Genomic DNA, 25,594 nt, shown 5'->3' on the forward strand with positions numbered 1-25,594 from the left:
TAAGCATGGACCATGCACAGGCTGGCAGCAGGCCAGGAAGCCACTCTGCAAGCAAACAGATACTCTGCATAAGTTGAAAATTCATAGCACAACATTTAATGTCCAACCTGAGTCACCTCCGAATGTTACATATATTTACTTCTTAATTCATATAGTATCGGGAACTCAACTGCTTGGTTGGTGAAGTGGTTGACCTGGTTTTGGGAGGATTATTCCTGAAATAATTAAGGAAAGGGGGGCTCAATCTTTCTTCTTGGTTGTTTGCTCCTCCCCAGCACCTTCATCTTTCTTCTCGTCCTCAGCTTCTTGGGCATCTTCTCCTTCACCTTCACCTCCTTCGTCCTCCTTTGCATCCTGAAATTCTTCCTTGGCACCTTCTTCCTCTTCCTCTTCCCCTTCCTCTCCTTCCTCTTCCTCAGCCTCTTCCTTCTCCTCCTATTCAGCTTCTCCTTCAGAGGGGGGTTCATCCTTAGCTTCCTCGGCTTTTGCAGCCTCAATGGTCTCCTCCACCTCGATCTGCTCCTCTTGGACGTGGCTGGTGTATTAAGAAGGGAAGGAGTGAGCGGACATCAAGTAGGAGCTGGTCTGTAAACCACCATAGGCAGATCAGCCAAAGACCTGGGAACTCTGGGAGTAGCCGCTGGCTATGCTTCCCACACTGGTGAAACTGAGCCGGGTCTCCTCACCTTCCAAGAGTTTCCTGTAAGCTTCAATGTCAATGTCCAAAACCATCTTCACATTGGGGAGGTCCTGGTATTCTTTTAAATATCGTACCATTTCACGCTTTGTAGTTCTCAACTCATTTTCTAATTTGTTGATTGTGTCCTGCATAGCACTGATGCCGGCGTTCTGCTTATCCTGCAGCTCTTGCAGCTGCTTCTCCATTGCTTCATTCATGCCCCAGCATGCTTCAATCTCCAGGGTCTTGGCCTTGAGCAGGCGGTGGCTATCGGACCCCTCGTCCTTGGCAGCATGCACAGCTTCAGTGCTCTTGGCAGCACTCTCGGTCAGCATGATGAAGGGGCTCTTGAACCATTCTTTGGCATTCTGCATGTTCTTGGCAGCCAGTTTCTCATACTGGGGCAGATGTCCTTGAGCGTGGCGGAGAGGTCGGGCTTGGAGAACACCTCCATCTCCACAGAGACCTGAGCGTACTGGATCTGCTCCTGCAGCTTGGAAATCTCCTCTTTGTGCACCTCCTTCAGAAAGGCGATTTCGTCCATCAGGCTGTCGATGCGCTTTTCGGGCTCAGTGCCGGTGAGAGCCACCTTGTCTGCACCTTTGCGTGCCTCCAGCAGCAGGCCCTCGGTGTCCTGGCAGTGCAGCACCCCTTCCTTGTAGCATGCCTGCAGGTTGCTCCCAGCCCCTTCTGAGCCCGGGTGCCTCCTAACAGGGTCCGAGGCTGCACCCCATCCCACTGCCCTCTCCTTGCCCGGGATGGGGCACAGGCATCACATTTTCATTAACGTGTTCAACCTGCACCCACTCCACCGGTGTCCGCAGATGGCCCACTGTGGGCAGACAGTGATCCTGGAGGCGTTCGCCACCCCACCAGAGCTCAGCCACGATGGTCCTGGGTGAGACAGCACTGCCAGGCCTCATGGCTGCAACTTGGACCCGCTTCCTTAACCAGGGTCCTGGCGCTTCCTCCCCAGCCCGCGCTGGAGCAGGTCCCTGCTATTTCAGAACTGAACTCCGAGGGCCTCTCCGGGCGGCAGCAGCCCTGAGCCCGCTGGCTCCTCCATCCTGCCAAGGCTTGCTTCTCACACTTGCTTCTCACACTTGCTTCTCACACTTGCTGAAAACCTTCTCGGTCCACTTGCCATAGTAATCAGTTCGGGCTGAAAGGACTGGGGGCTCCGGCGGGCTTGAGGGGACTGGGCGCTGCCACCTTTGTGTCGGAGTGATGGTTAATTTGCATATTACCCTTTTATTAGATAGGATTTTCCACCTTATTGCATTTGTGAGGGCCTCTAAAACAATGTTGAATAGAAGTAATGAAAGCAGACATCCTTTTATTTTGTTTAATCTTAAGAGAAAAAGCATTGAATTTTCACTTTTAATTTGAATGTTAACTGATTAACTGATGTGTATGAGTGCGAGTGAGATGTCCAGGATCACTCACCAAAGCACACATGCTACCAACAATGTCACTGTATGTGTTCCAATATTTGCTGGAGAGATGCAGGGACAACAGAAGGTGGTGGACATTTTCTTGGCATCGAGGGAAGGTACGTGCAATGTCATCAGTGCTGATTGCTTGGTGCACATTCCCAGAAAACTCTGTGATATCTTTTTTATCATGAAACAATCCATCTATGAAGCCAAGCAGAACATTTCTCAAGTGAACAACATAGTTTTGACCTCTTGGATCCACGGATCAGTTTTGGGTGGCTGGAGATACATCAGAACTATGTATAGAAGGCATTCAGAGCCAACCGGCTCTCTGTCAGTGTTCACATTTATACATGTAGGGTACTGAAGACCTGGGGGGCAGGGAAAGGAGCTAGGATGGGGGGGGAAGAGGATGAAATGGGAGATATCTGTAATACTATCAACAAAAAATGTATAAAAAATAAAAATATATTAAAAAGTAAACAAAACAAAACATTTATATATGGGCACATGTGGTTTTGCATTATTGCTAGATCCTGTACATTTAAGAGACTGGAGTCAATATGATTAACAGCATTCCCAGTAGAAATGTAGGAAAATATATCTAAGTTATGATGGATGGGGAGGGGAGTAGGGCAGGGGGAGGGAGAGAAAGAGAGACATATTTAAACAATCAATGGTTTATTGAATACTTCTTTGTAGAAATACTAGGGTTTTCATTTTCTCATTGATTTTCACAACAACTCCTTAAAGTACTTATTCCTATTTCCTGATCAGGAAACTGAGCTTTAGGATAGAGTTACATATATACATGGTTACTGGACTAATAAGTGCAAACTTGGGATTCAAAGACCAGTCACAATGACTCTGAGTCCATGTTTATGTGTCTACAGGTTTATTAATGTATTAGAGGCCCGATGCACAAAATTTGTGCGGGGGTGGGGGGGGTAGTCCCTCAGCCCAGCCTGCACCCTCTTGCAATCCAGGACCCTGAGGGGATGTCTGGCAGTTGGACATCCCTCTCACAATCTGGGACTCTTCGCTTCTAACCACCTGCCTGCTCGCTACTTACCGCTTGGCTCGCTGTTTCTTAGCACTGTTGTGGAGGCGGGAGAGTCTCCTGCCACTGCCGCTGGGCTCGCCAGCCAGCCATAAGCCCAGCTTCTGGCTGAGCGGCACTCCAGCTGTGGGAGTGCACTGACCCTCAGGGAGCAGCTCCTGTGTTGAGCGTCTGCCCCTGGTGGTCAGTGCAACTCATAGTGACTGGTCATTCTGGTCATTCTGCCATAATGGTCGGTGGGCTTTTATTATTAACTGGTGGCCCAATTCACGAAATTCCTGCAAGAGTAGGCCTTCCTACTGGCACCCAGGACCCAGGCTTCCCTCGCAGCCCCGGCTTCATCCAGAAGGATGTCTGGTCTAATTAGCATATTACACTTTTATTATTATAGATGTATAACTTACATAAAATGCACCACACACAGAATCTACAATTTGATCAATTCTGATTTGTGTATATATCACCGAAACCATCACTGAAATCAAGAGAGTGAACCTATCCAACACCCCTAACCCTCACCCAGGGTTTCCTGCTATCCCTCTGTAATCCTTCCTGCTTCCTTACCACCCCCACCCTGGCCCTGGGTCATCAAATATCTGCGTTCTCTCCCTATTGCAATCCCATACCCTGGTGGATCTTGCTGTGCTGGTTGTATTTTATTTATTGTATTTTATTTTTCCACATGTGGAAGCTCAGCTGGATTCACTCTGGCCCTCTGAGCAGCCTTTGGGTGCAAGGCTTCCCTTGAGTGGCATCTGGACCCTCCCATGCCAAGCTTCTCCACATGGCACCTTCTCTTATTGGTGGTTTCTAAATCCCCGAGAGTCGACAGACTGGGCTTCCAGGGCAGAGAGAAGAGTGATGTGAAGTCTTTGAGAGCTGAGCACAGCTGTTTGGCGGATGTGTTCCTGGGACTCACGTGATGTACAGTACACAGTCTGACATGAATAATTTACCTCTATGCCTGCAAAGGGATTAGAAAGAAGAAGAACATGCATATGGCACGTCACTCTTTCCCCATAGTCCCATCTTCCTTTATTTCAGAGAGCAGTTTCTCCAGAAGCAAAGTGGTCTTGGATGTAGTGAATTTAAACAGTTTGGAATTGGATTAGGCCCTGATTTAAAGTTTTATTTTTAATATTAAAAAGATGAGTGCTACTTTTATATCCCAGAGAAGCAATGAGTAAACAAATAAAAAATTCATTAGAGACAGGCTGCTATGTCTGAGATGAAAGTTAGATGTTGGAACTCGGCTTTCAAAAGCCTAAAACCCAGTCAGTGGGTCATTAGCTCAGCAGGCAGCCAAACTGCACAAGAGCGATTTCGGGATGGGCAATGTCTGTGGTCTGCATTTCTTCAAGGTTTCAAAAGTTCGCTTAGCACTTTCCCAGATGAGGGAATGCTTACCCTTAACAGCTACGGTCATGGTTATGTTGAGAAAATTAAATTTCAACTATGCTTTGGAGTCTTACTTATGGTGTTTCTTCCCCATTTTCATGAGCACAGACATGGAAGAGAAAAGTTTGGTGAGAGAATGAAGTATTCTAGTATTACTCAGTTCACATCTGGGATGAAATTTGTATTTAATAATGCCGTCAAGCCCCAGGGCTGGAATTCAAGACCATGGACTACAGAGTGCATACACCTGTGTTTTTCATCAATATAGGGACATGGGACATTTCTTTTCTTTCTTTCTTTTTTTAACATAATACTCATATTCCCTGGAGAGGCATCTCTTGTTTTATGAGCTAAAGATGAAAATTTCTATTTTGATGCTAATCCAAACCTAGGCAATTAGACTTCTCCATTTCTCCAAGGCACAGTGATTGGTCCAGAGAGGACCAATCAGAATTCTTCCCTGACTTTGGCTAGGTCTTCACTACCTGGTTTCTATGAGAAAGACTCCAATACTTAAGCTGTTTTTCTCAGCTAAACAATATAGGCTGGAGTCTGCCAGGTGGCAACTAACCAACAATTGGAGGGAGCCAATTTGAAGTACAAAGACATATGTGAGGGTTAAACATAAAGTAAGAGAGAGGTGAAGAGAGAGATGGAGAGAGGGAGAGCTCTGATGACACTGCATATTTATGAAATCAGGCAATCCTAACTTCAGGGCTCAATAAGTCCCTCCTTCTCACATTGCCTGTTGTGTTTGGTTTCTGTCCCCGCATCTGAAAAAAATCTCACTAATCTAACGTTGTATAGAAAGTTCTTCCTCCAAGTGGTCTGGGGAGGACTGACCACAGAGGACAAATCGGCCTTTACCTTCTACTTTTTTTATACTTTCAATTCCCCAACTTTGAGTTCTATCAGAGATTAGAAAGTACTTTTTAACCAGAAGATGTGGGTTATACTGCAGTAGAAAGAGTATGGACTTTGAAATCCTACAGACCTGGGTTGGAATCCTGGGTTTTTCTTTTTTAGCTCACTGCTTGCACAGGTTGCTTTACCATTTTGAGTCTCAATTTCTCATATATGAAACGACAATAGGACAGTCAGAGTTCACAAACTACAGCAGCCCAGGTCCACCTAGAAAAACTAAATCTGAACCCCCGGGAATGAAGTTTGGCATGGATATTTTCCAAAAGCATCCCACATGATTCTGGTGTGCAGCTGGGTTTGGAAACCTTGAATTGATGTGATCCAAGGCAGTAGCTCTCAAAGTTTAGGCTGCATGCAGATCACCCAGACTCAACCCGAGGTAGCCAAATTTGAAAGGTCTGTAGAGATCTGCCTTGTTAACAGGCTCTCCATGTGATTCTGATGGAGGCAGTCCATGGGCTACACAGTGAGAAAAAAGTACCTTAAGTTCTCTGTTCTCTTTGATGTGCTAACAATCTGCTGGGCAATGTATTGAGTGACAACATTGATCAGAAAGGGAATCTTCATTTGAGCAGCGGAAAGTCCAAGGGTTAGTTATGAAAAATAGTAGAATTAAGGCAGGGAAATTCTATGGGTCAGCAGGAAATTATCCAGGTGAGGAGGAAGGGATGGTAAAATGTGTGCTGCCTGAGGTCACTGGGGTGGGGAAAGCCAAGAGCAGAGCCTGATGGTGCAGAGTTGAGGTCCCATCAAAGTCTCCACTTCTTTCATGTACTCATGTTTCTTTGAGCATCTGCAACCCCTCCTCATGGAAGTTATAAGAGAAGAGCCTTATGAAAATGAAACACAAACCCTTTAGAAATGGGGACATTCCCTGAGGAATGTTCTAGGGAGGGACTTGGAAGAACTTTAGGGCAATAGGTGAAAGATGAGGTCATGAAGAGAAAAATTTGGATTATAAATAAAAGTGTTAACCTAAGCATGGGTTGACTTTGGCAGAGGTCACTGTAAACAAAGTACATGTCCCGTGCCACCAGTCTTGTCACCTGAAAGAACTTAGAACTGGGACATGCTGGGCTCATCCTCCTACAGGGCTGTGTGGGCTGGTTGGGGATCATAGTGATGATAGCTGTCTGTGTAGCTTGCTCTTCCTGCCTGAGTATGTGGAGCTTCTTAAACACGCCCATCCCATGACCCCACCTTCTGCTACCATCCCTCCCCTTGAGTGTGGGCTGGACCTAGTGACTTTCTTTTAAGATTAGATTATGTCAAAAGGGAAAGCATGTCGGAGGAAAAACTAAGATGGCGGCATAGGTAAACACCGAAATTGCTGCCTCCCACAACAACTGCAAAAATACAACAAAAAGACAAAACGGACATCATCCAGAACTACAGGAAGGCTGGCTGAGTGGAAATTCTACAACTAGAAGGAAAGAAAAGCACACTGAGAGCCAGAGGAGCTGAGGAAGTAAAGTGCAGACGTATGGAGGCTAGAGCGCGCGTGGAAAGGGGCTGATACCTGAGGACGCGGCTGTCTTTTTGAATCAGGAGGGAGTCACAAGCTCCCGACTGCTCTGAACTCCGGTTCCGGGAAGTCTCTGGGGACCCAGGACTCATACAGGGAGAAACTGGACTGTCTGGCAGGGGGCAGAACTCAGAACCTGAGGGCGGATTTCCCTCAGAGGTGCTTGCAGCAATTATTGGAACACTGAGACGCGCGGCCCCTTAGGGCAGGGCTGAGGATCAGCCATAGCTGCTGGCTCCGCCCTTTGATTCCGTGAGACGCCGCCCCACCAAGGCTGAGGCAGAGGCTTTTGCATATAAATGCCCCGGCCCTTTGCAACCTGAAAATTACCTAAGCAATTGCAGCTGGGCCAGACAGACCCAGAACTTCCAAGAGAAGGCCCAAGGCCCCACAGCAGCTTGTATTGCTTCACAGCTGGGCCTCATCAGGGCACCTCCAAACTCCAAAAAAGGAAGGGGAATCTGCAGTTCTCTTCGTAGCTCCTGCCGGGTAACCTCAGGCAGAGGCTAAATTAGCACCTCCTTAGATCCAAGAGCCAGTGTACCCAGTTGTCAGAGGAGGACCATCCAGATTACAACTCCTCAGATCCATAAGGGCCACACTCAGGCGGCAGACTCAGTGAGCGCCAAAGCCCCACTGAAGCAAGTCTTGCCCCAGACGGGTGTCTTCAGCACAGAAATTCTCCCACTGCAGACACAGCTGATTCTCACTGCCAATTGGCCTGGAGGTCAATTCCTCCCAGTGATCCTACAACAATCAAGGCATAACTACAACAAGACTGTACACAAAGCCCACAAGGGGGTGCACCAAGACTGTCCACCTCAGGTAACTGGGGAGGCTGAGCCACTGGGCCCTACAGGACACCTAGTACACAAAACCACTCTACCAACACAGGGAAGCATAAAAAATGCGGAGACAAAGAAACAGGTCACAAATGACAGAAATGGAGGAAAGCAAATGACTGGTTCAAAACCACGTTTATAAGGTTTTTCAAGAATTTTATGGAAACCGCTGATAAATTTAGTGAGACCCTGGAGGATATGAAAAAAGACCAACTAGAAATTAAGCATACACTGACTGAAATAAAGAATAATATACAGAGATCCAACAGCAGACAAGAGGATCCCAAGAATCAAGTCAAAGATTTGAAATACAAAGAAACAAAAAATACCCAACCGAAAAAGAAAAAAGAAAAAAGATTCCAAAAATATGAAGATAGTGTAAGGAGCCTCTGGGACAACTTCAAGCGTACCAACATCAGAATTATAGGGGTACCAGAAGAAGAGAGAGGGCAAGATATTAAAAACCTATTTGAAGAAATAATGACAGAAAACTTCCCCTACCTGGTGAAAGAAATAGACTTACAAGTCCAGGAAGCCCAGAGAACCCCAAACAAAAGGAATCCAAAGAGGACCACACCAGGACACATCATAATTAAAACGCCAAGAGCAAAAGACAAAGAGAGAATCTTAAAAGCAGCAAGAGAAAGACAGTCAGTTACCTACAAGGGAGTACCCATACGACTGTCAGCTGATTTCTCAACAGAAACCATGCAGGCCAGAAGATAGTGGCAAGAAATATTCAAAGTGATGAATAGCAAGAACCTACAACCAAAATTACTTTATCCAGCAAAGCTATCATTCAGAATAGAAGGTCAGATAAAGAGCTTCACAGATAAGAAAAAGCTAAAGGAGTTCATCACCACAAAACCAGCATTATATGAAATGCTGAAAGGTATTCTTTAAGAAGAGGAAGAAGAAAAAGGAACTCTTACCATTTGCCACAGCATCGATGGAACTGGAGAGCGGGTAAATACCACTGATCTCACTCATCTGTGGAATATAATGAACAACATAAACTGATGAACAAGGACTGATCCAGAGACGGAGAGGCATTGATTGGACTGTCGGGCCTTGGAGGGAAGGTAGGGGAGGGTGGGGGTAAGGGGGAAAGATCAACCAAAGGATTTATATGCAAGCATATAGGCCTAACCAATGGACATGGACAACAGGGGGGAGAGCGCATGAGCGGGGGGGGGGGGGGGGGGAGGGGGGGTAGTGGGTAACATGGGGATAACGACACATATGTAATATCTTAATCAATAAAAAATATATTTAAAAAAAGTAAGAAAAAAATAAAAATCATCTTAGAATCAAAAAAAAAAAAAAAGGAAAGCATGTCAGTTCTGAGAATGTCATAAAGTCAAAGATTGTGGTTGCCACCTTGCAGGCACTCTCCTTGCTCTTTCCCGTGCTTTCTCTAATGAAGAAGGCTGCTGTGGGGTAAGTTCCCTCTGGGAACTGGGGGAGGCCTCTGAACAAGGCCCTCAGTCCATAGCTCCACAAGGAGCTGAATTCTGCTAAACACCTCGGGAGTAAGCTGGGAAGGAGATCTTTTCCCCTCCCTACCTTGGGATGACTGTGGCCTCAGCCAGCATTGTCGTTGGGATTTGCCAGGGACCCTGAGCCAGAAGACCCTGCTAAACTGTATCTGGATTCCTGACTCCCAAACTATGAGATAATGAATGCTTGCTATTTTAAATGGCTAAATCTGGGAGTAATGTGTCATATGGCAATACAGGGGCCTGTATTTATTATGTCTCAAAAGGCCAGGCAACTGGTCCTAAAATCCTGGGGGCTACACCAGTGACAGTTCAATGGAGCCTGGGGCCCTCCATAGATTTCCCTGTTAAAAAAGGCAAAGCTTCTAATCTGGCTCCACCAATTTCTAGTCACGCCAACCTCCTCTTGCTTCTCTGAGTTTTGATTTTTCTTATCCAAAAATTAAAATACCTTGAAAGATCAGATAAAATAATTCTAATCACAAAGATGATGATGCCTCCTGTTGTTGATAAAAATAAGCAGATTTACAAGACATAGTGTGGTGGACAGGATTCTGAGATGGTCCCCAAGATTCCTACCCCCTAGAGAACATGCTGTGTATAATCTCCCCTTAATGTGAGAGCAGCTTGTGACTGTGATGTCACTCTCCTGAGTAAGTTTCTAATCCATCAACTTTAAGTGAACCCAACGGGAGATGATCCTGGGTGGGCCTGACCTAATCCGAGGAACCTTTAAAATGAAGTGATGAAGTTCAAGAGGCACACTCTGCTCACCTGGAAGAAGGCAAAGACCCACCTCATAACCTTCCTATGAGGGCCACATGGAAGGGAAGTGTAGGTGGGTTACAGGAGGCGAGTGCCATCTCTAACAAACAGCCTGAGGAAGTGGGGGCCTCAGCCCTACCTTGGCAAGGACCTAAATTCTGTTCACAACCCTGGTGAGCTCGGAAGGTGCTCTCGGAAGGTGCTTCAGATGAGAATCAGAGCCTTGGTTGGCACCTCAATTTCAGCCAGGAGATCTTAGGCAGAAGTCCCACCCCACTCTTACCCAGACCTCTGACTCATGGAAACTGTGAGGTAATAAAGGTCTGCTTTGAGCTGAAAAATATATGACCATTTATTTCACAGCAATAGAAATTAACGCTCAAGGGTAGGGTGGACACATGATGGTATGTCAGGCAAATTGGCAATGTGTCACTGTGACCATACTTCGAAGCCTATTTTGGGATCCCCAGTAATCAGCACTGTATCTGGGGCAGACTGGGGCATTGTTGATGGGTGAAGGAAGAGCCAACAAAGAGATGGGGCTCCTACCCCTTGGGGTGGGGGTGGGGCTGGGGCTGGGGCATGGAGAGTGAGAGGCTTTGCTGAGCCTCTTAGTCACCCGCTGATACCCACTCCCGGTTCATAGTCTGTCTCCTCTGTGACTTAGGATTTGCTGACGTGATGATACAATTCCCAAAACAGGCTGTTATTATGTACCAGGTTATTCCTCAAGAATATGAGCATTGGTGGCAACAAGTAGAAGTAAAATAAATAAGTGGCAGCCTCCCTAGAGGATAGCTGTCGGTGTAGATCAACCTTGCCGGGACCTGCAGGGTGCCTCCCAGACTCGGCTCTCTGATCTCCCTGACAAACTTGGGGACATTTCAGGATCGCCCAAGGGATCAACCCGACTTACCGGGATCTCACTCCTGGAGCTTAGCTTAGCATGAGATTTGTAGATGAAGTGGCCTGGAAGGTTTGTGGATGAACTGAGACTGTGCTGCTGTCCAGTGTGGGGGCCACAGGCCACACGTGGCTACTGAGTCTTTGACATGTGGCTGTGAGTGTAAATTTGCAAGATACCAAAGATTTAGCATGCAGAAGAGAATGCAAAACATCTCTTCAATATAGTTTTATATTGACAATGCATTGGAATGATAGTTATCTCAGGTAAATAAAATATAATATTAAGATTATTAATATAACATATTAATTATTATATATTATCTTTAATGACTTTTATTGATTCCTTTTTACTTTTTTGACAAGGTTGCTAGACCATTTAAAATTACACAGATACCTTGCAGTATATTTTTATTGCACAGTGCCAGTTCAAAACAGGAGGAAACATACCAGAGAAGACAAGGCTAAGAAAGAAATACAAGCTTGGATAAAATTTTAAATGTGATAAATCCATATAAAGATCACTAGGGAAGAAGTAACACATGAATTTGTCATGCACTCAAATCTGTAATATTAGATAATCAGGGTGGAAAGAGAGTTTTCCAATCTTTCTTTTCCTTCTCTCCCTCCTTCCTTCCTTCCCTCCCTCCTTCCTTTCTCTCTCTCTCCCTCTCTCTCTCTTTCTGTGCTCTCCTTATCTTGTCTCTGTCTCCCTCTTCTTTACACTTTCTAGGTCAGATGTCTTTTGGTGATTACACATCTACAATATGACTTTCTTTGGCCCTTTCCTCTCCCAGCCAATGGGATTAGCCAGGGGTGGGCAAACTTTTTGACTGGAGGGCCACAATGGGTTCTTAAACTGGACCGGAGGGCCGGAACAAAAGCATGGATGGAGTGTTTGTGTGAACTAATATAAATTCAAAGTAAACATCATTACATAAAAGGGTACGGTCTTTTTTCTTTTTAGTTTTATTCATTTCAAACGGGCCGGATCCGGCCCGCTGGCCGTAGTTTGCCCACGGCTGGATTAGACTATCTTGGTCCAGTAAACTTGCTCCAGACAGCAGGTGTCTCACCTCAACTCCTAGGTGAGTTGTCGGCCGGTTGGCATCAGGAAATGGGCTTTAGGAGAACTGAGGGACTCTGCACTGCTCTGTCTGAAGGAGGCAGCTATTCTTCAGCTTCCTCTGTCTGTTAACCAGGAGGGATGTGGGCTCAATGCTGCCACACCTTCCAGCTTTGCAAGGGAGGGGTTCTGTGAAATCTCCCTTCTCAAATATTGGGTGTGCACTCCTATGTTGTAAAAACCTGTACCGACCAATAGAGTGGGAGAGAACAGATTTAGCCCCTGACGACACCAGCAGGTGAGTTCCAACCATGCCTTGCCCCGGTCACAGCATCCCGGTACACGATGTGGGAGAGGTAAGAACCTTGGCCCCCTTCCTGGTGCTGGCATCCAGGAACTCAGAGGTTGGGCTGGGGTGCCCGGGAAAGTGGTTGTAGCCAATTGGGAAGCCGAGGGATGAGGTGTGACCTCTTGCCCCAAGGGTGAGTTGCTACTGCAAGCTGCCTTCATGAATGACTTCTCCCCTCCCCAGTCTTCACACGGATCCACATGGATATGGTGGGACGCGGTGTTCTGCCGGGAGAGAAACCACATTGGTGGCAGGGGACTCAGAGCAAGATTGGCATTTGGAACATATCAAATACTCACAGAAGTCCTCTGAGTCCGGCTTAATTGGGACTATTGTCTTCCTTCTGTGACATGACATGAGGGGTCCCTATGGTCTACCTCCCCGTGTCCATAGGGCAAAGAGTGGGTCTTGGGGATCTATGCAAGTTTTTTTTGTGGCATTTTGTTTTATTTTAAATCCTCTAAGCCAGGAAGTGACAGAAATTTCCAGATACATATATATATATATATATATATATATATATATATATATATATATTCTCTTGAGGCTAATGAAGGGGCAGGAGAGAAGGGGGGCAAGAAGAGAACATCTTTTAGGTTCAGAGCAGTTTATGTGCATTTTCTCACTACTTCTCACAAACACCCTTTGAGGTGGTAAAATAGTTCCCTCTAGTTGACTGCGGAGAAAGTGGGGCTTCGTGTGGGTAATGCTTTGGCCGGAACCCAGCGGTGGCACTGAGATTCCCATGCAGGATGGCCCTCGTGCCATCTGTGTTGCTATGCATTTGGGGGTACACAGTGTGCTATGCATTTGGGGGTACACAGTGTGCTGTGCATTTGGGGGTACACAGTGTGCTATGCATTTGGGGGTACACAGTTAGTGTGCTATGCATTTGGGGGGATACTGTCAGTGTGCTATGCATTTGGGGATATGCTGTGCATACCTGCAAACCCAGAGCGAAGCCCCCCAGGTAGTACCTAGGGACTGCACTGGAGCCCACACAGACACCAAAGAGCCATGAAGATTTTCAGTTTTGATAGTGGAGCATTCTCCCTGGTTTTCCAAATCCAACCTCAAAATATCCAATGTCTCACTTTTTAACACGGGGCTTCGTTTTTGTCCCCAAGTGGAAGGTGAGTGACTTCCAGAACCAATCCCCTCGGTGCTACACAATCTCACTGAATTCTCAGCAAGACCCCATGAGACCTTTCACCCACTTGAAAACCAAGCCCAGAGAGGCTAATTAAGTTGCCTAAGGTTGCACAGCTGGGAAGACAATAGAAGACAGCAGAGGCAGGATTAAAACTCAGGTTCATCTAGAAACTTTTTTAAAAGGAGGAAAAAGCCCGAGCTGGCTTGGCTCAGTGGATAGAGCGTCGGCCTGCGGACTACAGGGTCCCAGGTTTGATTCCGGCCAAGGGCACGTGCCCCAGTTGTGGGCTCCACCCGCCTCCGCCCAGTAGGGGCCATGCAGGAGGCAGCCAATAAATGATTTTCTCTCATCATCTATGTTTCTCTCTCTCTTCATCTCTGAAATCAATGAGAAAAAAAAAATGAGGAAAAAGACCCCTAACCACTGAATTTTGCTGTCCATTTCTCCATTCTAGCTACTGCTTATCTACATCTTTGATGGCATAACAGAAATTACAATATCAGCCAGGCTGAGTTGTTCTGTTTTGTTTTTAGGTGATGGAAACGTCCTAAAAAGAGAGAGGAGGAGTTTATCTTTTTCTTCTACCATGCAAGATGTAAATGATTTTGAATTTCAACATCAGAATGTTGCAACTGACACTGAAAGTTTTATGGGTTATTTCCCCCTTCTTACCTCCTTTTCTCACAAAGCATGTCCTCCATCTCTCTCTCTCTCTCTCTCTCTCTCTCTCTCTCTCTCTCTCTCTCTCTCTCTCTCTCACACACACACACACACACACACACATGTTCTTTAGGGTGAGAAGGGCAGAACAGGCTTTGGAAGAAAAGGAAACAGTCCAAAGAACAATACATCGCGAGTGCGCAGTTTAGGAAAATAACAAAGGCGAAAGCAGCAGCCTGCGCCCAGCGATGCCGCCAGCCCTTCCAGCTGAGCGGCAGTTCGCGTGGTGCCGAAATCCTGCTTAGTGATGGATTGCAGTGGCTCCCGCCTGGGAGTGTTTGGGGAGATAAAGGGCGAGCTGCAGGCAGTGACTCTGACCTGTTTTCAGTTCTAGACAACTGCCTGGCGTGGCTGCAGCGTCTGCCCTTCTGGATGTGGGCATGAAGGTTCCCTCTGCAGTCCTTGCCGCCTGCTTTTGGGCAGGGTTTTCTGGGGCGGGGCGGGGGGGTATTCTTTGTTTTTTTGGATTTATTATTGTGCTGTTGTTGTTAACTTTCCTTGTAAGGTTTGCTAGGACCTCCATGTTGATGAACTGCCAATTTGCATTCTGCACCCTGCCAACCGTCACCTGCCCACAGCACCACCATTACCCTACTTCTCGGGTCTCTGCTCTTCTAGTTTCTGCCTCAAAGCCCTTGCGTTTTACTCTTGTCTTGAGCCTGGGGAATTCTTCTCTCGCTGCTTTTTTGCCTCCTTCAGGTAATGCAGTATCTGCCTGTGGCACTCAGAGAGCCTGAGTGTCAAAGCCAAGGGCACCTGCTGCGAGTCCCCAGGGATGACCACGCCAGGGTGGTCACATTCTCAGACCTGGCCCCTGGGGCCTCCTGCCATCCCACCGGCTAAACAAGCTCCCTCCCGCTCGGCAGTTGTTAAAGCCCGGAGAGTGTGCAGGGAAGCTGGGAGCACTGGGGTTGGCTCTTACTCCCAACCCTTGTAAGCTCTTCGAGGTGGGGCAAAGTACGTGCCTGGGCTGCCACGAGGAGTGAGTGCCCAGGTGCGTGTGAAGTATTGTAGCAGCAAGAACTTGGCCGTCAGGCAGCCCAGGCCCAGGGCTCCGCGCTCCCACCTGGAGCCGTGTGCCTTGGGCCTGTCGCCAGGGTGGCTGGAGGTTCTGCTTCCTTGTGGGCAGACTGGGGTAATGATAGTACCTCGCTTGCCAGTTTGGGAGAATTAAATGGGATAATAATAGTAATAAGTCTCATTTGCTGATGGCTTACTCTGTCAGGATCTAAGTGCTTTATAAGAATTAGCATCTATGTTTATGGTCCACTAATGCAGTGTCGTTATGCTAATGCATAAAAATAAAAATATTATACATTACAAAGCATTTAGTATCCGTGTGTGTATAAAGAGATTTATTTTAGACATACACAACTGTGTAGTTCCGTCTGTGTAATCATGCTATATATCAGAGAAAAGACATATACATATTATTTGAATCTCTAAAATGTGTATGGATTCATCTAAGTTATGCAGATAAGTAGAGAAATGATTTAAAAGAAAAAAAAATGCTGGCAGGCTAAGTGCTGTGCATCTTTGAACACATCTTATTCCCAGGAGAACCCTGGAGGCAGGTACTGTTCCCATCCACGTTTTAGATAAGAGATGGTTGAAGCACAGAGGCTGAGAATTTTCAAGGTGACTCTCACGCAGGTGCCTGTACGTAGACAGGTGTGTGTGCATAAGCGCAGAGATTAAATATGTATTTTGTAACGGGCCTGGAACTGCAGTGAAACCATGTTAGCCAGTCTTCTTATTGCTTGGTTTGTTCTCAATACAAGCTACAGCCCTGTTCCCTTTAAGAAGTGACTCCATTAGGGTTAAAAGAACCCTTGGTGTTTTCTTCCTAATACTACCTCGCTGCCCAGAAATCATTCCCCACTTTGAGATTGTGGGTTCACTCCCTTCTGACCCCAGATATCTGTCATCAAAGCAGCCTGATTCGCGAGGCCACAGAGACTTTTTTCCCACCCGTTTCGTGGCCCACCTCCAATTTTCCAGTTGGATGATGAGTACGCAGCCTATGAGGTAAGACTGGGCTCTCCCAGGAGGTTCTCCCAAAGTGCCAGGGGGCCAAGTGTTCCTATTCACCCCATATCTACATCCCTCAGGACATCAGATGAGAGCAATGGGAAACCCAGTTTCACTCGTGAACTGAAGGGCTCTGCTTTGGGCTGTGACATGAACATCAGATTGAAGCCTCAGCAATGGCACATGAGATTGTCACATCCTTCCGAAAAGACTGCACCTGCTGAGTTTACATACAAATCTCCCAAAGAGATCATATATGTTTGTGTGTGCATGAGCACACGTATTGTCCAACAGCGAATTTACACACACACACACACACACACACACACACACACACACACACACCCCAGGCTTTCCCAGGAATACGACTATTCTATCTCTTCTGAGAATACTATTTCTAGTACTGATCCTGAACTTTATGGGTCACAAAATAATCAGGTTGTCATGAGCAAGGTTGAGAATGTGCGTCTTACATAGGTACAGGCAGGTAGATGCTTGAGTACATGTGGGCATGCGCACACCCACCTGCACATGCACATTGATGGGTCCTCCTGGCGTTATGAGGGTCGGATCTGTGGGGAGAACCTAACAAGAGCACCCTCAGGAAGTTCGCAAAGGTGGTCCCTCCCACAAGGCGGTGGTCCTCAGCCTGGGGAGTGCCCAAAGCAGACGGGGCCCAGGAATCTGCTTTCAAACAAGCTCATCAGGTGTTTCTAAGAGAGGAGGTCGTGGGATGGCCCCTCAGAGGGGCACTTCCACAGCAGTAAAGGATGTCTGCTGTGCGTGCACGTGCACAGCATGCACATGGCCATGAGTGCATGCGTACATGCATGTGTGTGCATGTTATGTTGCCTGGGATAGGCCTGGGATAGCGGAGTGCTCACAGAGCTCCCTGCTTTCCGGGAAGTAGAAACAGCCTTCAAATGTCACCCCATATTATGGAGGTCCTCAGGGTGGTGAGTAGGAAAATGGGACGGGATTGAGAGGGTGATCTGAGTGATGGAACTGCACCTGCACTGTTTTATTTTATTTTATTTCTAATACGGAGGTCTTACTGTGTCATGAAAATATTGTTTTAAGAAAAAAAATTGCAGGTGGGATGAAGCTCTACCTCCTGGGCATTGTCCTCAAAAACACAAATAGCCTCCATTTATACCCAGTCCTGTGCACCGCACATGGCCTTCCTCTGGCTGCCTGGCTCATCCTGCCCGCACTGCAGGGGACACACATTTGCATCCGCTGGCGGAGCCTTTGAAGAAGCCCTTTCAGTTTTGCCATCGTTTTTATTTACTTTACACTTCACATGAAATTTATAGGCTTACCTTCATTTAGAGAAGAGCCTGGTTTTAGAGATTCTGTAAATGACTGCTTTTCACATCTACACTTGCATCCTCGGATTTGGAGAGGGTGGGGACTCAATTAGAAAGCCAGCAATTTAGGAGATAATTATCTTCCTCCTTGCCATATGCCAGGAGAAAGCTCGCGACGTCTTTGCTGTCATTGATACAGCCTCACATATTTTGTAAGGAGAGTACTAGAAGCCCAGGTTTAACATGACACCCCCCCCCCACCACCACCACCCCCATCATAAATAATGGAGCAGAATTTTGGAAGAAGGCATACGCTCCAGGCTCAGACAGATCCTTATGGGACCTTGCTTCCCACAGTCGCTAGACATGACTTCAGGCAAATCATATGACTTATTAATTCTCATTGTCTTCATTTATAAAAGGAGGGTCATACTGCCTTCAAGGACCAATTGACACAGGGCGATGGGAGTTGACTATGACCCTCCCAGTTCTCCATACTACAAGGAGTTTACAGGGAAGGGACCCTTAAGTATACTTGACGTGGTGTGATAATTGCTAGTAAGACAACCTGCCTTGTCTATCTGGGTGGGGCACTCAGGCTAAGTCCAATCATTTCTAGAGTTGAATGCTCACGGGCCAGGAGAAAAGAGCCCCCATGGACGAAGCATGCCGGTTTTGGGGTCCGGGCCTTGCCACTTGCTTGATGTGTGATCTCAGATGAGTTAAGCTCTCTGTGCCTCAGTTTCCTCCCTGTTAATAACCATAGCTTACAGTCGGTGAAGTACAGCAGTAAGCCGGTTGCATAGATTGTCTTATTTTTTCCACATGAGAATATTAAGAGACACGTATTGCTATCATCCGGGTTTATGGGTGAGGAAACTGAGGCACAGAACTCTGGCTTAACTTGCCCTGGACTGCAGCTGGCAAGTGACAGAATCGGGATTCAAACTCCCAACATCTGCTTCCAGACCCCACATATTGAAAACTTGACAGGGGTATTAAGATAATTGAATGAGACAGAAGTAAGATATTATTAAGATAACTAAATGGGGTAGATCACCCTGATAGAAGTATTAAGCCATTAAATGAAATAAGGAACACAAGAGCCTAAGCTGGATTCGTGGCCCATAGTAGGCACTCCATAAATGGGAACCTAGCACTTACTGGTTTTCTCAGTCTCATTATACAAGCCTCCCCCAACCCCAGAGTTGTATTAGTCACTAGGACCGATGTTTCACTGAAATTCACAATTTGTTTTTGTTGTTTTGTTTTCATCCAAAGACTGACATTTCCACACTGGGGAACAGCCCTGTGTGCCACACTGCCAGTGCACCTGCAGGGGGCGCCACCAGTGGCTATGGCAGCCTCCTGCTCACCTGGGCAGCCCACACCACGCCCCCTGCTGGATACACCCTTGAAAGAAACACGCAGAAGCCAAAGGACTAAGAACACCAACTCACAGGTACCTTTTCAGACTAAGCTTTTATTTTTTTGATATTACAAACCAGTTTTCTTTATTCACAAACCACTGTAAGTGATATAAACACTAATTTCTAAAGACAGATATACACATTTTCTGGGTTTGCAGATTGCGTGATGTGTGTGTTAAGAAGTCACTATAGGCCACACATGATATTAATCTTTTTTTCATAATTCATAATAGCAATAGTTATTTAGATAAATGAAAACATTCCAAATAAATACTGTTTTAAAAAATCCAAAATGTCTGTTTACATCTCTGACATACATTTTAAAATGACTTGTTGGCATCTTGGAGGAGTGCCTAGACAGAAGATCTGCAACCTCAGTTGGCACCCACTTGCTCTAAATGATTTTATTAAAACTACATACAGTCATGGGGGAAAAGTACAGCTCATCAATGAAAATCAAAACTGCAAATTAATTTTACTTTAACCAACACAGTAAGAATTCTATGTTTGTGATTCCAAATACAATGCAAATTCTGGAGTGTGAAATTTGAGGCAATTGGGAGAAATCTGTTTATTCTCCCTAGCCCCCTATTCTTTCTCTCTCTCTCTCTCCCCTCCGGGGTAGGATGCCATAGTATTTTAAGAAATCCTTGCCTTTCAAAACCTCAACTGTCATCACATTGCTTCCCAGGTGGGGGAATGGGAATGCCTTAGTGATGCTATAAAACACCCCTCTGCCCCTCCCCTCCCCCACCCAGAGAAGCCTGCGGAAAAGAACGTCTGATACACTTTGGGCTGCTGAGCGGTTTCCCCCCTTTCTCTCTGGGTTCAAGACAACCGTCATCTGCCTTAGATATCGAAGCTACAGAAACTTGGTTTTCAAATCTTGTGAAACTTTATTGATGGTTTAATATCCAACCGATCTTACTGCATGCACATAGGATGACAAGAATGCTGGATCACAAACACTTTTTTTTTTTAAAAGTTTTGTTTGGTTTTGTTTGAAAGCAGAGTTGTTACAGCGGATTGGCAGGTTCACAGCGGTGAGTTGATAACTTACTAAAGTGCTTGCCAGACGGCCGGCACTGTACACATGAAGACTTAACTAGGGCAGCAAAGCTACTGGGGACAGCTTGCTGCTGTTTGTTTCATTTAAATACAAAAACAGGAAGACCCGTGACAGATACCCCAACTCAGGTTAACTTGTAAACAGGACAACATGGAAGGCGTTCAAACAGAAGTAATCCGGACAAACTGCAATTTTTCAGCCGCGTGTGTCGCTCTGGCCCTGCTTCTGAGGTGGGGGGGACTTTGTTCTTCAGGGAGGAGGAGGGTACACCTACATTTTTGCTTCCTTCTGACAAGTGTCCTGGGCCTTGGAGACAGAACTAAAGTTACCGGTTTGAGATCATCACTGTGACCAGGAAGAATAGGGGGTGGGGTGGGGGGAAAGTGGGCAGGCTCTCACAGACTGAAAAATTGCAGCTTGCTCACATAACACAGTCATGTTTCAAAAAGTACCAAGCTGACGAAAATACCATGATTATCTCTACTCAATGATTGCAATACTTGTAAAATGCTTCTAGAAATCCGAATATGATTATCATGTAATTCCATAAAAATTATACGTCTGTCTCTAACAGTTGTTCTACTAGGCTAAAACTAAAGCTTCATAGACTGTTTCTAGAACTTAACAACTCCACTGCACAGATGTAAATTTTATACATTTTTTTAACTGGTACAAAGAATTTAAGTTTTTATTACTTTCTTTTTTTGGAAAAAAAGAAAAAAATAGAAACAGTGCTTTTTATCACCTTTTTATTAATGTTATTTTTTTTCCCTCCCATAATATAAAAGTCAGCAATGATATCAATAATTTATTATACTGGAAGAAATATAAAAAGAATGCTTGTTGATGGCCTAACTAGCAGTTTTTGCCTAAATAACTAGCGGCTGGTTAAGAAGCTGAATACTGCCCAGGGGGAAAGGTTAAAGGGTGGGTTTGCACAGCTTCATTCAACTTGGATGCACAAGGGCTGCTAGAAGCATCCCCTTAACAGCATAACCTTTGGCCTGAACGGACAATGGTGACTTAGAACCGTTGCTATATGATCGTTGGTGCAGTGGGTCGTTTAGATTCATCAGTTACTATTTTTTTTTTCTTTCAGTCGAACCCCAGTCCCAATCCCCTAAGTCCCTCCCACCTTTCCCCTTTCATAAAATAAAATAATGCAGATGCAGAAAAAATGACTACTGTAGTCACTTACACTCTTCCCGAACAGCTGATAACCCCAGTAGCTTACTATTCAGCATATATAATTCATTTACATGATAAAGCACTCTGGATATGGCCCTAAACCAGTTTTTATTCATAGCTACCATCTCTCTAGGTCAACCACAAAAAAAAAACACAAAAAAAAACAAAACAAAAAAACTCCTACAGCCAGCAACCAAACTACGGAACCTTCAGAAATTAAAGACCCACAATAGTAAAATACACAGAACAAAATATCTGAGGTATAAGATAAAAAATGTAATTTTTTTTTCCTCTTTTTAGTTTTTAGAGTTGCTAAAATGATGCACTACTGCATGTATTGCAATACCCAGGCCTCGGAAAGCTTCCTTTCTCCCCACATTGGAAGGTTTTTATGGTTTTGTCATTTAGTATGGAGCAAAACGGTTGTATCCCCCTCGGTATATACTAGCCTGCAATGAAGAAAGAACGAGACCCACATCATCAGCATGGCTCCTAGTCTTGGCATCAGTCAAGGGTGCAAAAGCATTCTGAAACAAAGCAATTTGAGGGGTGTGTTTTTTACATTTTCCTTTTGCAACACGTGGATCATCAAAAAAAGACTACTCATGTGAAAAATAGACACTCAAACTCAACCAAAATGAAGGCACCCCTACCCAACCCCAGGCCATTCTTGGAGAACTGAAGATAGGGCCAATCCTAACCACCACCCCCCTTCCCCCAAGAGCTCCACAGACAGAGCCCCTCTGAAACCCAATTCTGTTGGCCAGTCCTGGTAGTTGAAAGGACTCGGATATACACTGGACCACTGAAGGATGCGCAGTGTCTCATTCTGTTTGCTCATTTGATTCATTAACACTATGATCCATCGGGAAAAGCTCAATCTGCACTCAAGAGGTTGAATGCAGATGACTGATTGAATGTCGTAATTCCACTCTCTTTTCCAACACATAACTCAAGTGGACTAGGTGTTGAAGCAGAGTGGTTGAAGGCAAAATCAGGATGGAAATTTAAATCAACTCCTTACTTGACGTGGCTCAATGAGCTGTATGGGAATTTGCGCTTAAGAGGGGAGTCATACGGATGGATTGCTTGATGTAACCGAGCTTGTGCAAAAGAACATGGTCCCCAGATCGTGGCTGAATTTCTACCACCACGTTCCAGCAAATTGTCTGGCCATGGCTTTAGACGGCTACGAGGTGGCACTTAATTTATTTCCTTTTTCTAAAGGTATTGGCGATTCAAATGAATGCCTATGGGGATTGAGTTTTAGGATAAAGGACTGAGAGTCTTGATCCCAAGCAGAAAGCTGCATGCCAAAAGCTGTGTAATGATTGCATACGCTCTCACGTGATGGGCACGTCTTACTGTACTCAAGAGTTTTAGTGCATAGAAGTTTGAACAAGTACAGGCAAATTCACCCACCCTCACCTCCCCTGTTTGCCCTCCCCCACCCCCCAAACAAAAATCCAACCCCCCAAAAAACAAAAGACAACCCCCAAACCCAGCTGATTCCTTCTAATTCCTTATGTACTAGGCACACACACAAAGTGTGCCCCTCTCTATTTTCTTTCCTGGGCGACTATGACTTTAAACATGAATTGTAATAGGGGAGGAGAGGCAGTCAGATTCTCAGCTGCCTGACAGCAGAGGCCTGGAAGTGTGCAGCTTAGCTCCTCTGAAGTCTGTGCTGGGGCTGGAACCTTGGGGCTATGTGAATGAGCAGCAAGGGAGGGAAAAAAAAAAGAAAAAAAAAGTTCTGCATTGACACTGCATTCTGTTAGTGATGGATTTAATTATCAAAATGACTAATTATTCCATTAAGGTAAGTGCTCTGCTAGGTGAGACTTGCAAAATTAGAAATATAATAACTTACATGCACTACATTGCCAAGAAATTAAGACATTTATCAAGTTTACTGGGAGGATTAATGTGGCATTTTAGCTGCTGTTAGATTAGCACAAGAGACAAATTCAATTAAGGGGAGAGTGAGAGGACGTCAACCGTCAACCCGTACAAAGGTCCCAGCTGGGGAAGGGAAGGGAGCGGGAAGAAGTGAGGAAGAGGAGGAATTGGTACTCACCATGGCACCAACGCCGTAGGTGGGGGCTGGAGCAAGTGTGTGGTGGTAGGGGTCGGCAGCATAAACTCGTCCGTAACTGAAAGGGAAATAGAGGTGAAGATTAATCCATAATATGCAGTTACAAAGTAATAATAGCAACCATAAAATGCAAAATACCAAGACAGTGTGGAGGGGCCCTATTCATCTTCATACCTAAGGAACATATTCCTAACTGCCACATAACATTTAAAAAGTCCATCTGTACATAGCACATTCTTTTGTCTATTTAACATGGCTGGACTCTCATAGGACCATTTCTAACTGCTCATGCGGCTACTTTGGAGACCGAGGTAGGCAAACAAACAAACAAACAAACAACACAAAACAACGTGAAAAAAATGGTTTTAAGAAGCCCAGTACACCCAGTACCCCCAGAGGACATGTTAACACTCAAGAGAGATGGTCATTTTCTCCTAATTTAGCTGTCACCAATCAAAGGAGAAAGGGTGAATCAAAATGGGCAAAGTGACCCAGTCTTTGCAGTTAGGGTCCAACTTTTTGTTAAGAGCAAACACAAATAGAAGCATCCTTGAAGGGTTTCTGGGACGCCACCCCACCCCACTCAAGAGTTATAGCTCATTTGATTTCAATCCTATCACTCCAGAACCTCTAACTCATCAATCTATGGACAGGTTCTGGGAAGGGACACATTTCAAACAGTATTTCTTGATGACAGTTCCTTATCTTCGAGTTTTTCTGTCTCTCTTTCCCATCCTCCACCCTCCTCTGCCATGACTTCCAGCACAGGCCTCAGAATAAAAAATGAAGAAGGGGAGGAAGCCTGATGCATTCAGTGTCTATTAAGTGTCTGGGACTGAATGATGCCACAGATCAGAAATTAGGGTTCAGAGAGGTGAAGTCACTTGCTCAAGATCACAGAGCTAGACAGTCAGAGCTGACCTTCACATTTCTCAGAGCCACTGGAAGGATCTTTCCATGGTGGCATGTACCCTTACTTAAATGGCCTGCCGGATAGCTCCTTGCAGGTATTTTGAACATTGCTCCTTCAATAATGATCAAAGCTGAGATGCAATCTTAAGTTAGGTTCCCCAGAAGAGCCTGAAATAGAGATTCTTGTGCATGTAAAGAAGAGGAGAGAGAGAGGCAGGCAGTTCAATAGCCAGGGGAAGAGGAGAAATGGCCTGAGCTAGAGACTAACTTTGACCTGACCCTGTGAGTTGTGCCCCAGAATGAATCCCAGCTGGAGGCAAAGGGGTTCGTTTTTTGAACACTCATGTAAGTTGAGCATTAGCTGCAGGTTTCTCCGGGGGGTGGACAAGAACTGAGTTGAAGTGACTTTCGTGGGCAGAAGGTAATTCTCTGAAGAAGGGAGCACCTGAGCACTGTTAGCAGCTGGGAAACGGGGGTACCAGTCACTAAATGGGACATATGTGGATTGCCCATAGCTTTTGGCTCTTGGACTTTTCTTTAAAGAATGAAGGAACAAGGCCGGAAGAAATGGTTTGTCTGTTCTATCAACTACTGTCAACCTTAAGCCACGTCCCATCTCTTGGAGTCTAATTTCCACAGGCTTTATTCTTCTCCTTCTCTATCTTTTCACCATTTTGCTTCTAATCTTCTTGCTCATAGTTGGTGAATAAGAATGTACTGGATGGGCCTGGCTAGCATGGCTCAGCGGTTGAGTGTCGACCTATGAACCAGGAGCTCATGGTTCAATTCCCAGTCAGGGCACATGTCCCAGTTGCTGGCTCAGTTCCTACAAGGGAGGCGTACAGGAGGCAGCCAATCAATGATTCTCTCTCCTCATTGATATCTCTGTCTCTCCCCCTCCCTTCCTCTCTGACATGAATATATTTAAAAAAAAATCTACTAGATGGAGCATATAAGCCAGTCAGAGAAAGGCAAATATCACATGATCTCACTCATATGTGGAATCTAATGAACAAAATAAACTGATGAACAAAATAGATCCAGAGACATAGAAGCAAGGAACAGACTGGAATCTCAGAGGGAAGGTGGGGGAGGTGGGTGGGTGGGAAGAGATTAACCAAAGAACCTGAATGCATATATGCATAATCCATGGACACAGATAATAGGGTGGTGGAGGCCTGGGATGGGGGGAGGGGCAGGGGCACGCTGGCTAGAAGGGGTCAGTGGGGGGGAAAAG

General features: G+C 45.6%; 1 protein-coding gene and 1 pseudogene across 51 annotated transcripts in view; both read right to left on the reverse strand.

Annotated features, from left to right (window-relative positions):
• Nucleotides 1–240: 240 nt before the first annotated feature.
• Nucleotides 241–1,602, reverse strand: LOC308518552 (neurofilament light polypeptide-like; annotated as a pseudogene). The gene is made up of 2 exons: nt 1,553–1,602; nt 241–1,386 (listed from the first exon to the last, which is right to left on the reverse strand). The product of its transcript is annotated as a neurofilament light polypeptide-like (transcript).
• A 17,521-nt stretch (nt 1,603–19,123) lies between these two features.
• The window catches only part of RBFOX1 (RNA binding fox-1 homolog 1), a 2,169,222-nt gene continuing 2,162,751 nt past the window's right edge, over nt 19,124–25,594 (reverse strand). For 15 of the 50 annotated variants that reach the window (XM_081089185.1, XM_081089163.1, XM_081089189.1 and 12 more), the window contains 2 exons: nt 23,428–23,503; nt 19,124–21,874 (listed from right to left, as the gene is read on the reverse strand). In XM_081089185.1, the coding sequence (XP_080945311.1) occupies nt 21,752–21,874; nt 23,428–23,503 (199 nt within the window). In that variant the 3' untranslated portion in view covers nt 19,124–21,751. Of the gene's footprint in view, nt 23,055–23,427; nt 23,504–25,594 lie in introns of all 50 variants that reach the window. The other 35 variants (XM_081089186.1, XM_081089174.1, XM_081089196.1 and 32 more) reach the window with 6 other exon arrangements.

Source organism: Myotis nattereri (genome assembly GCF_964212035.1).
Source record: "Myotis nattereri genome assembly, chromosome: 4".
Taxonomy (NCBI): Eukaryota; Metazoa; Chordata; class Mammalia; order Chiroptera; family Vespertilionidae; genus Myotis; species Myotis nattereri.